The following is a 13,416-nucleotide window of genomic DNA, read 5'->3' on the forward strand; positions in this document are numbered from 1 at the left end:
TGTTATTAAAATCAGGCTATTATAATAACAGCCTGTAACACTGTATATAAATGTAATGTAAATGTTATGTTATGAAATTGTGAATTGTAATTTTTTTCATATGAATTGTTAATGAAATGTAGATGTAAGATTACATGAAGTTGATATGTGTAATTGTATTGTGAAACATACAGGCAGCACTAGGCTTAGGCTGCATGCAAATGAACATTGTGAAAATCACATTTTTACAATATGAGAAATGTATTAATTTTTCTAGTTAATTAATGCAAAGTTATGGTAACTTGAATTTAAAACTTTCAAGAAATATGTTATTCAGGGTTAATGAGCTTATTGTTAATTAAGCTAATATATTGTTCTTGTTATTAGGTTCCAAACCGAGATCTATCTAAATGATTTTATTTACATTTAAGCATTAATATTTTGAGTATCTTTATTAATCCAGTGGTATGTTAGCGGCAAGATAGAAGTTGATAGGCCTGCAGACACTCGTGCTTGCAAGTGCACGATCACACATGTTATAATTGATAAACTTTGATTTACGAATGAGAGGTTTAAGTTAAGTGAGTGCAGTGATTACACTCAACAATAGGAGCGAACAGAGACGCGAATTCCTTCGGAAGTGTACCTAACAATGACGTGTGCTGCAAACGATGTGTGGGCGCCGCGGTGTTCCGCCGCGTCACGCACTGGGCCAGTACCAGGGCGGCAGGTGTCGCGCCGAGACACTACCCCAGCAGGAGCAGGTGGCGGTGATCCCGCCTGCTGTTTCGTCGCCGCCGCGCGTCTGTGACGTCAGCCGACGTCTCGCGCTGATTTGGTCGGCAGGGATGTCCAAGGGCAGCTGAATCACCACCCGGTGATGTATGGTCCCAGGTTCGCCTTCCACAGGATGCGGCCAGCACCACGGATGGAGGCCGATCCACTGCTACAGTGATGACCTGGATAAAGTCCCATTGTTATGCCACATGTACATTTTTCTCACACATTTCCCTTGTGATTGCGACGAATACTTACTGTAAGTATTATCCTCCGAGTGCCACTGCAACCCAACTTAGTTCCAGGACTGATGATGCTGAGAACTTCCACAAGATTGCGAGTTTTCCCGCGAAAATACACCGAAGACCAGCGCAGGTCTGAACTCTGTGACGGAGTGCCGCGTACTGAGGTGCTAGTCCACGAATCAGGAGAGAGGTGCGGGACAGGTGTCCTTTCTCGCGCCAAAGTTTTTTTATTCCCCCTCTTTCTTTCGTCGTTTTGTGGTGTCGCGCGAGTCGTTGCCTGGCAACTAACTTTTTTATTCAACTCGAGCAGCGAGTGTTTAACTGAAAAGCACACCGTGTCTTGTTTAAAAATTTAAAAACTGCAACACATTATGCTTATCAAGGGCGGCAATTCTGTGCTGAAACATGACTGTCATACGCACATAAAGTGTTTTCTTTTATTTAAATAACACCTTTTAATTATTATTATTATTATTATTTATTGACATTTTATGTTTTTGTTCTGTGTTCACGTCTTTGGACGTATCTGCAACTACCATTCTCTATGGTGTAATATAAGTGACGCCGAAGCTCAATTAACAAGACCCCTCTAGGGAACATTGGACCTAAAACGGCAAATTGAACTTTTTATTTAATAATTACATAAGAGATTTTCCATTGTTGTAAAATCCTATTTTAAATTTAAGGAATTGTGATGTATTAATTTGTTTTGCTAATTGTCTGTGAGTGATTTTGAACGTGTAATTAAGTCAACAATCTTAGTGATCCAGCCAATCAGCAATGTGGTTACTTAAGATAAGCGTCACTACAGAATTAGAGTAAAAAAAGTCTGAAATTAACGGCGATGATGGCTGCATAGGCCGGGTTGAAATTCCCTTAAAAACCCATGAAGATGAATAGCTGGATAGGTCATCCTACAACCAGGATGTTTTGAAACGTCGTTTACATCTTAAGTATATGTTATTTAATTAGGGCACGTCATAACTGACGTGTACTGAGGTGTGTTTTACCGTGAGTAACCAGCGACTCATGATGCTATGCTAACTTAAATGGTTTCTACCTACCTACATCGTGATTTTGCCGACGGATTATCAAATATTACGTTTCATTGTTGAGCTATTCTAAAATCATATTGAGATAAACATTTTTATTAAAACAATCACGCATCCTGTTTCCCATACTTGACTTTCGTTCAATCACCCAGAGGTGAACTGAGACAGATGTCTCGAGATGCTCTACCGCAAATATTCAATGAGTTCAGCCGCGGAAAATAAAAACTAATTTTAATAACGAACATTTTAAATAAATATTATTTTCTCACGTAAATAATTTATTATAAATCGAGATTTTCAACAAACATTATTATTTTGAACCATATGAACTTTTGTTTCATGTTACCATGTGTGCAACCTAACTCCTGTAATTTTATCAAATATAAAACAACATACCACTGGATTGATTAGAAACAAAACATACTTTTATTTAATTAAAGAATATTTATATTAATCGTATGTTTATATGTTGTTATTTTACAGTGTATGTGTATGTGTCCTTCATAATTCTTCTAATTGATTTGTTTGTCTATTCCCATGCCATTGTGAAGATTTTTATAGTGAGAGAATATTTAATATTTCCCTTGTGTATCATACTACATGATCTTTAAACTATTAAGGAATTTACATAGTGCATAAGGGTGGCGCCCATATCTGAATTCTGAGAATTAATTAAAGACTATATTTATTTTCCAGAGCCATAACCATCCATAAATAATTATCCATTATTTAAACTTCCATATTTAAATGACAAGTATATATTGTTGTTATTTAACGATACCACACACTATCTGTGTATTTGTGTATATTTATATAACTAGCACACCACAGATAAGTGGCTACCACTACGTGGAGCCCAACACACATTGATTCTGTCACTTGTCTAAGTACAGTAGGATGGTACTAAATAAGAGAATGCATACAATGAAATACAAGCCTAGTGCCGAAACATTCAACGAGTACCTACTGCCTGAGGTTCGACAGATAATTCGAGAACTCAAGACAGCAGGAGAGCTAGGTCTACATGATGAAGAAGGGGTTGTCATAAGATTTCTGCTCACTATGCCAGAAGGAATGGAAGGGGTTGTATCTGGACTTCAAACACTTGGTGCAGATAAATTGTCACTGGAAATCATCAGGCTAGGAATTGAAGAAGAGAATTCCCGAAAGGAAAGAAAAGGGAGCAGAAGTAGACACGACTTTCAACCTGTCGCATTTTCAGGAGCAAAATGCCCAGCCTGATCAGGTACCAGACCAGGAAATGGTAAGGGGTCATAGGACACATCCCAGAAGACTAAATTTCCATTCAAATGTTACAATTGTGGAATCGTGGGTCACAAGAAGAACGAGTGTTGGAGACCAAGAGGTGGGATGTGTGGGAAAGAACAAAAAACAGGAAGAGGCCAGTCAAGTAATGTGAATTCATCAAAGAATGTTCACCTTGCACAAGAAAAGAAAGAAGAAGTTCCTATGTACAGTTTCTTAACTTCAGTTAATCAGTGTTGTGTAATGGACGATAACCTTGGTGATGATAGCATTTGGGTTTTTGGACTCGGATACAACTGATTATCTTGCGATGGCAAGTGTTCCTGTAATAAATCGTAAGAAATTAGATGACCCAGTGCAAATAAATGTAGCAAAATCTAAAATATTTTTAGAGGCTAAAGATATTGGTGATGTGCTAGTAGAAACACAGGTCAATAGAGAAACCAAACATATTTGTATCAAAAATGTATTACTAGTAGAGATTTTGAAGTACAACTTGATATCAGTACCAAGGCTTGAAAGCCAAGGTTTTAAACTTGTCTTTGAAAGTGGCAAGTGCATTATTACTAAAGGTGATTGTATTGTGATAGGAAAAAGAGATGGGAATTTGTATAAACTACCCATTGTACCAAAGGTTGTCAATAGTAAAATTGGAGCCTGTTCAGTTGTAGGTAACACCAAACTATGGCATGCTAGATTGGGTCACATAGGTAATCAGAATTTACAAAAACGGTCGGTGAGTGTACCTGATATTGGAAACTTTGGATGAGTAACTGATTTATGTGGGATTTGCATGGAAGGTAAACAAACCACAAGTTCCCATAATCATGCTAGGGTAAGGGCATCGAGACTTTTAGAAAGAATACGTAGTGATTTGTGTGGTCCTATAAATTCTACCTCGCTTGATGGAAAGAAATATTTTTTAACCTTAATAGATGATTTTACTCACTTCACAGTAGCCTTTCGTATAATGTCAAAATATGAAGTACTGCATCATATCAAGTTGTATGAAGCTATGGTTTCAACTAGGTTTTCACAAAATATTTGTAATTTTAAGATGTGACAATGGAGGGGAATTTGTAAACCAGGGTGTAAGAGATTTTTTTTTAGAGAAGGGTATTCATTATGAACTCACCAACCCTAGGGTACCTGAACAGAATGGGGTAGCCGAGACACTTAATCGGACAATTTTGAATAAAACCAGGTGTATGTTACTTGGATCCAATCGAAAAAAATAACTTTTGGCTAGAATCAGCATTGACAGCTGTTTACTTAATAAATCGTAGTCCCACATCTGCATTACCAGAGAGAAAATTACCAGCAGTGGTATGGTATCGTAGAAACCTGATATGACAAAAATGAGGGTTTTTGGATTAATTGCATATGCACATAAAGTTAAGTGTAAAAGAAAGGGTAAACTTGATTCACATAGTCGAAAAAATTTTATGTTAGGTTATTGTGACAATGGGTATCGTTTGAAGTGTCCGGATTTAAATAGAGTTGTGGCAACTACCTAGTAGTGCTAAATTTGACGAAACCAAATTGAATTTTGAGGGAAAACATAGGACTTATGAATGGCAGGAGACAGAAGAAGAAAACATTCCAAAGGAAGTTTACGAGGACCCTAATTCAGGAGGGGAACTTGAAAATTTCAGGGGTTACGAGAAAATACTTATAAATGTAGATGAATGCAAGGGACTCAGAGATATAAAGACCCCAGAATATCTTAAAGATTATGTAGTAAGTGGGTTTGCAAAGGGTTCTAAAGAGAATGAATGTAAAGAGAGGGATGACACATCTGCAGAAGGGGTGAGTGATTGTATAGGCTTGTTAAGTTCAGGGCAATCTGAGTATTTTGAAGCCTTTGTCACTGGATGTAGTCAGTTGGGCTACTAAGAAGCAGCAGACAGTTGCTTTGTCAACTACATAGTCAGAGTTTGTAGCCCTGGCTTCAGCTTAGAAAATTACTTGCAGATTTAGGCATTCAAGTTTGTGAACCTATAACTTTGTTAGAATACAATCAGTCATGTATTTTTGCAGTAGGGAATTGGGACCAAAAACATTTAAAGCATAGAGACATTAAGTACAATTTCATTAAAGAATTTATTAAGTCAGAACAATGTAATTAGTGTTGTGTACATTCCATCAGCAGAGCAAAAGGCAGACATACTGACCAAAGGTCTAGCGAGTCAAGATTTCTTTAAACATAGGGTAAATTTAGGAATAATGGGAATTGCTAGTCATACATCAGTCTGATATGAAGATAAATTGAGGAGGGGTGTTGAAAACAATACAATTTATTATGTATGACTTAGTTTACATGATTATTGTTATTATGTATGGTTCTAACTAATATATTAGTTTGTGTTAATGTTGGTCATGTTGGTACAGGAAGGGTTTTTTATTATTAGGGTGAATTCGGTTTAATCCTTACAGAACCATAGTCTCTGGTCTCTACAAGCATCCCCCATACAGCAGCATATTCTATGCAGAAATGTATGCTATCTCTCCTCCAGAGTGCATGTACGTGTTTGTCTATATACTGACTCATATAGTGCAGTCTCATCGCTTACTTCTATCTATAAATCCCTAACTGATGATATGGATCTCATACTGAGAATCAAATATATGATATATACTATATGTACGAATGGAGGGTATTTTCGCCTTATATGGATACTGAGTCATATGGGAATAACCGACAACGTGCACGTCGACAAACTTGCTAAAATGGCTACCCTGTCGGGAGACCCTTTTGGGAATTTGATGCTGTCCAATCTACATAATCTTCTTGCAATGGAAATTCGACAGCAGTGGGAAAAGGAATGGGAAGCTTCAACGACAGGCCGGGCATACAGGCATGTTCAACCTCAATTGCAGAAGGAAGCATGGTTTTGTAAAGTGATTGGGAAAAGAGGTTTTGTCACAACGATGGTACAGTTACGCCTTAATCATGGTCGATACAAACAACACATGTTCAAAGTTCATCTCCTGTATACGCCAGCATGTGGTTGTGGGTACGAACAACAGGATATTAATCACATTCTGTATCAATGTCCTCTTCTCCATGCTGGGACATCATGTTTCACAAGCTTATCGCAACCGGAATATACTCTCCGTCAGGGGCGCAACAACTAAATTTCCAAAGGGGGGGCAATATACCTTTTTATAAAGAACCCTTCCCCCCCCTGTTGTTGCGCCCCTGTTCACCCTATAACAGGGAATCTGTCTTGACGCTCCTGAACTCACAGGTGTATGAAGCTATATATGAATTTCTTCAAGTGAAAAAATTTGTTTTATGATACATATTTTTGCATGGGCACCATTCGCGTATCTCGCATGTTCTATTTACGTTACGACGAAGCACAACGGGTCCAGTGTTTACCCCATGTGCTCCTGATTGAGAATGTCAATATAAACATTACAGCATCTGTAATACACGCAGCATCTCGTGATGATGTAGCTGCGTCTTCTCTCACGTGAAGAAGATATCTTTGCCCAGGGGTATTTTTGATCTTCGGAGCACCAGACTTGCTTATGGCTACAAACGGAAATGTAGGCCATTATCAGTTGTTGAAGTTGAAGTTACAGAACCATGTTTTGTGTTGTCTTTCACAGCTATTAAATGTCGGTTACTAAAAGTAATGTATGATATAAAATAGTTTTACATTTATTTACATGTATATCCCATACAGCACACAATGTTTCAATAACATGTTTGTGGTATTGCAGTAACATTACTATGTTTCTGGAATATTTTATAAACATTTCATTGAACTCATAGTACTCATGTCTATAAATGAAGTTTCAGTAATATTTCAGCAAGATTCATTTGGCAATATTACAATTTGGTTGATTCTGAAATGTATCTGTGACATTATATTGAAATCTCCCATCATGCTTGTTGTCACTGAAATTCAGAAATCTTTGATGTCTTTGTGTATTATTTTTTGTTTTGGCGCAGTATTTTGGTACTTGGGTTTTTATATGTGGTGAATAAATTGTAATTTTTAACATTATTTATTTCATGTTAGTTTACTATTTTTTGATTTTACTTTCGCACTTAAGCAAGTATAAAAACAATCTTTTATGCGTCTTCGAAATGTGTAAAGCTGTAGGTTAAAAGATAAGAATATTGTGGAATGTCTTTTTTTTGACTGAGCTGAACTTAGCTCTACCCTGCGGCTCTATCAGGCCGCCCGGGACTGAGTGCTTGGGACAACAACGGCCTAAGTCATTCCATGCAAGTACGAAAAATTACATTATATGTCTAACGTTTATCCATCATTATATTAAATAAGATAAGGAGGGGCAACTGCCGTACGTGTTGCACCAGGGCCTCTGAAGGCCTCCAATGTGTGGTTTTCAGGGTACCATTCACAAACATTAATTTATTTTACCCTCTTTGGTCATTCATACCAATATAGCTGGTATACAGAGTGTATCAAAATTCATGTTACAACGCTTGAGGGTATAAAGCTCTTATTATTTGCAACCATTTTTGCCAATAAACATGTTGCCAGAAACGCGTAGTTAAGCCCCTATAGCCCCAGAAAGAGTCAGCGTAGGCAACCCGTTGGGCTTTGTGCAAGACAGACGATGCTGTGGTGTTTACGACGCCGGTCAGCGCATGAGAGGACTGTACGATGTCGAATGCTGACCCCCGCCCCTTTTTACTTCCGTTGGTGGCACCCTCGCCTCTTTTCTTCCATTCGTGCCATGCCATAGCACTGCGCAGCATGACATCGCAGTGTCGCAGTGTGTTTTGATATCACTGGTGGTCTGTCGTTGACTTTTCTGTCGTACAAGCAAACTCGTGGTGTCATTTCTTTCGCTGTGGTTCTGAAAAGGGTGACGTTTTAGTGGAGCTCAATGGAGTACACGTTTAGTGAGTACACGGACATGCTGCTTGTTTACGGGGAAGCTAGACAAAATGGACGAGCCGCCCGTCATCTGTACGAATAACGATATCTGGGTCATAGGATTCCAGCTCACACCATGTTTGCAAGACTTACTCAGCGAATGCGTGATACTGGTACATGTGCCGTCACAAGACCAAATGCTGGTGCTCCATCAGGGTTCGTACTCCCAGTTTTGAAGAAGATGTACTTCAGAGATTTGAGGAGAGTCCGGATACAAGCACAAGGGCAGAAGGTTCCGATATGGACGCTGACAAAATGGCTGTTTGGCGAGTTCTTCATGAGCAACTCTTGTACCCGTACCACCTTCAAAAAGTGCAACACATGGGTCCGGCGGACTATCCCCTTCGCATGACCTTTTCTCGTTGGTACATTCGAAGAGTATTGAGGAACTCCAAGTTAGCGGTTTTATTCAGCGCTGAAGCCAAGTTCACTCAAGACGCTATTCTCAATTCGCACAACAGTCATGTTTGAAATGATGTCAATCCGCATGCAACGTGTGTTACAGCTCGCCAGGAACATTTTTCAGTTAATGTGTGGGCCGGTATTGTTGACGGCGTACTCATCGGGCCATTTTTTCTTCCGCCACGACTTACCGGCGCCGGATACCTCCACTTCCTTCAGAACGGACTACCAGGTCTTCTTGAAGAAGTTCCATTGCATGTCCGACGTGTGATGTGGTACCAACATGACGGGGTACCACCTCATTTTTCCCTGCAAGTGCGAGAGTATTTAAACCAAACATTTCCGAACCGATGGTTTGGACGAGCGGGCCCTGTCGCATGGCCGCCAAGGTCACCGGACCTAACCCCATTAGATTTCTTTCTGTGGGGTTACGTAAAAGGGCTTATCTACGCTACGACAGTAGAAAATGGTAGAAGAGCTTACACAACGAATCATTGAAGCGTTCCAAATCATAAGGTCGACTCAACACGTGCTCCAGCGTATCCGTGAAAACATGATTCGCCGTTGCCATCCCTGTGTCGCTCAAGGTGGGCGTGTTTTTGAGCTATTGCTTTAGGCTGTCACGTTGTTAAAACGTATGCAACAATTTCAATGTTGTGAAACAAAGCCGAAGCTGTGATTGATTTCAGAAAGAAATTAAAATCTGTTCCACGATTAAAAAGGTTATTTCTCTACTCGAACGCCCGCACATCCACAACATAAAACACTACAACGGGTTGCCTACGCTGACTCTTTCTGGGGCTATAGGGGCTTAACTACGCGTTTCCGGCAACTGGCAAAAATGGTTGCAAATAATAAGATCTTTCTACCCTCTAGCGTTGTAACATGAATTTTGATACATCCTGAATATAAATCTTACTACATGTATATACTATCAATTAAAAATATAATTGGAGGGGCAACTGCTGTAGGGGTTACAGCAGTGCCTCCAATGTGTGGTTTATAAGGTATTCTTATTATTTGTTTTACTTAATAAAAACTAATAAACCTAAAATAAATATATATAATGCAGTTAATTTTTCAGAATTACTTAACTGTAAGCAGTTAATAGTTTATTTATAAGATTCTGATGTTTCTCTCTCATAATTTTGATCCTTCTTTGTGAGACAGCATTTGTTTGTTTATGCTGATATTAAACTACATATATTAAGATTAATGTAATAATCAGGTAACATACTTCGTAGTTATACAATTGAAGATGCTCTGAAGACACACAGTGAAATTGAAATACATTATACATAGCTATAATCTGGTTCGGTTTTACAGAATATGCTGGATAATAATTAGATACTTGTAATCGTACATATGCAGACAAATGGATTGTTGTACTTTAGTCACAATTTAAAATTTCTCCTTGTAGAGGATATTCCTCGTTTGTTTCATTTACTTGGGCTAAAGTTTATATGTTGAACAATACAATTACTAAGTCAATACCAAAATAGGAAAGAAGTGTTTAGAAAAAATGTGAAACTAAGGTATGTATGTAGGATGTTTCTAAGTTATACAAAGGTATTTCATAAAAAAACAATATGCATTAATTTCTGAAAAAAATTTATTTGTAAGATCAAGTTTTATTTGCATGAATGAATGATTAAATCCCCATACAGCACAAAATGTTACAGATATGTTTCAGAAATATAACTTTTGAAACATTGTAACATGTTTGAAACATTTCGCAACCTACCTGAAACATCTCGGATATATTTCAGAAACGTCCAAATGTCCGCCCTGTGAAATATTTCAATGAAACCTCCCTGCAACATCAAATGGTAATGTTTCTGAAATGTTTCAATGAAACCTCCCTGCAACATCAAATGGTAATGTTTCTGAAATGTTTCCACTAATGTCCCATCAATATTTCTGAAACATTTAACCGAAATATTTCCATAAATGTTCTGAAATACATATAAAATGTATCATGTGACCCAAAATACCTCTGGAAATTAGGATGACTGAGGGTATATTTATAATTTAAAAGAGTATTGCACTTTAACAGATACCATAATGTTACAGCTGCATTGGTCAGCTAGTTGCAGTGAAGTGCAGTGACTGTGTTCCAATTCATCACAGCATTCCCTCGTACACTTCCTCTTGATCACTTTTTGCATAATGCCCCTTGACCACACCCTTAGAAAGTGTTAATCGGTGGATTGATATGATCTTGTTCGTATCTTCTTGTTATCGTCAAGTTTTGCTTGTCCATAGTAATGTGTCATTTTTTGATTATATAAAAAAATAGATATTGTAATATTATTTTGTTTGAAATTATTTTAAAGATGTGCTCTGGTAGGGCATAGAATGTAAATTTTTGTCGTTTTTAATGTAATGATAATTGATTATATTACTTAATAATTTGGCTTGTACAATAATTAAAAATTTACTTATAATTTCTAATGTAAGATTAAAAAGGCCTGCCGACAAAATCCAACAATTCAGGTAAATTAATGAAACCATATTCTCCACCCTACTGAGCTTAATTTATAATTTATTTATATATATATATATATATATATATATATATGAACCAAGTTAAAGAAATAATTTAATTAATAAAGACATCAGATGTTTTCCCAGGTCAGCGTACCAGACTTGCCTAACATTAATTTTACAAACTATTTTATTATTCTAAAAACAAATTATGGTTATAAAAGTAAAATTTAAATAAGTCTTCAGTATGCTTGCAAAGTGAATGAAACTTACATGAATGTAATAGGTAGCCCAGCATTGGTGTCCATGGTTCCTGTCCATTGCATTTTATTTTAATGGGGAATTTGAATGTGATATAGTGGCAGGCAGGCATGCATCTACATCAGTACATGGGGAAAAAGGGACAAGCTAATGCACAAAGGTTCCATTATTAAATACAATGACAATGTCATCTTGTAATGAATAAATTAAATTGAGGCTCCCCAAGCTATCTGGATGTGATCTCCTTATGCTCAGCACAGAAAGTATGCCAATATTTACTTAATCCATAACAACCAAACCCCACTTGCATAGGAGACATGATTACTGAGAATTTTAAAATATAATTTTCACAACCCAATGTGTTATGGCCACTTCAAGTTTGTTTTTGAGTATCATAAATGAGCACTTGTCCATCGATGTCTTTATCTGTATTTGAACAATGTCTTGAGAATTTGGGTATGGTTTTCTATTGCATTCCAGATGTTGACATTCTCAAAAATCACGACACTGTTATTGTGTACGGTATCAGTGGTCTAGATAATCATGTGGTATTACATTAACTTAAAATACTTGATACACACAAGAAAAAAAATCGCATTCAACCTCAAACAAATGTTATAGAAATAAAAAAATAATATACCTATATACAATACACTAACATATTATAATAGAAAATTCCTACTTGTATGTTGCACAGGAAACCGGTATTAACATAATGAACAGCCATGAGACTTGACCTGTGCTCGTATTGTGATGTACTTTTCTCCTTATTTAATGCTATAGTAAGTATATATGGCTGGTGCTTGTTTTTTGGACATTTGCAAGAAAAAAATGTGCGCTTGAAAACCCTCAAAAGACATGTAACAATTTTATGTTATAATTAATGTCTTTTTCTTCTTAAACACACATATACTAATTTACAGAGGGTCTAAATATGAAACAATGCAGTCTTAATACAATTTCATCATATAGCTTTATAATCGACATATTGTTTTCCATTTCACACAAGCTCAACATAAATGAGACTGGACTAGAATCGGCTGTCCTCACTAAACAAAAAACTTGTCTGACCAGCCTAAATGAAGTGAGATGGTGGTGTAGTAGTGGAATATAAATGGGAATGAAACAAATGTGCAATGAGAAATACTCTTTAACATTGCAATGTCACTTTCCCTAATTGAAAGACTTATTGTATCAGACAAGAGCTCAAATTGATCCAGCTTCCCTAACATTGAGTGGCCAGTGACTTGCTGAAGATAAATAGTGGCAGTCCATAAAAAATCTGGTTTCCTTAATTTTTTCTATAGATAGCATGTTAATCTACCTAAAGTTCGTGGATTAAGCTAGGTTTTATATTTGTATTTTAATACTACCAAATTGACTAAATAGCCTAAGGATAAAACAACAAATACAATATGGCAATAGTATATAGGGTCTCTAAAATCCAAATTTTCAAAGTAAATACACAAAATAATATTAACACAACAGTACTTCCACACAAACTATATTCAAATGAGATCACAAATTTATTGTAAACAAATAATATAAATAATTTTATAATATGCAGTACAAAATTTTAAAATAATATGAATGGCGAGTTATACTTTGTACAAAATAGAAGGTAGCTAGTTTGGCCTAACTCGTCAACAATGAAGTCATTAGAGATAGAGAAACTTATTCAAACAGACAATAGGGTTTTGGATTGTAACTTCTATGATCTATGTTATAAGAAACCAGCCAAGAATGCACCTGAAGTAAGTTAAGAACCATGTATAACCATAATCAGAAAGCCACACCAGGTCAAACCAGGTTCTTTCCATTTGAATACTTAACAATAGAGGCAAAGATGCAAAGGGGTATTTTCAATAACAAATAACAACGTAGTCTGAGAAGTAGACTTTAATAAAAAAAACTATATATATATATATATATATGTATATATATATGTATATATATATGTGTATATATATATATATATATAAATAATATATACAATACATGAAACTTTTAACTGACTCTCTATGC

The 13,416-nt window shown here is 36.5% G+C and overlaps 1 protein-coding gene across 1 annotated transcript in view; it reads left to right on the top strand.

Moving 5' to 3' along the window:
• The first annotated feature begins 650 nt into the window (after positions 1–650).
• Positions 651–13,416, top strand: part of LOC134531371 (E3 ubiquitin-protein ligase RNF14-like) — a 250,433-nt gene continuing 237,667 nt past the window's right edge. Inside the window, exon 1 of the mRNA XM_063367072.1 lies at positions 651–791. Coding sequence (XP_063223142.1) covers positions 651–791 — 141 coding nt within the window. The remainder of the gene's footprint in view (positions 792–13,416) is intronic.

Source organism: Bacillus rossius, chromosome 3, assembly GCF_032445375.1.
Source record: "Bacillus rossius redtenbacheri isolate Brsri chromosome 3, Brsri_v3, whole genome shotgun sequence".
NCBI classification, from domain to species: Eukaryota; Metazoa; Arthropoda; class Insecta; order Phasmatodea; family Bacillidae; genus Bacillus; species Bacillus rossius.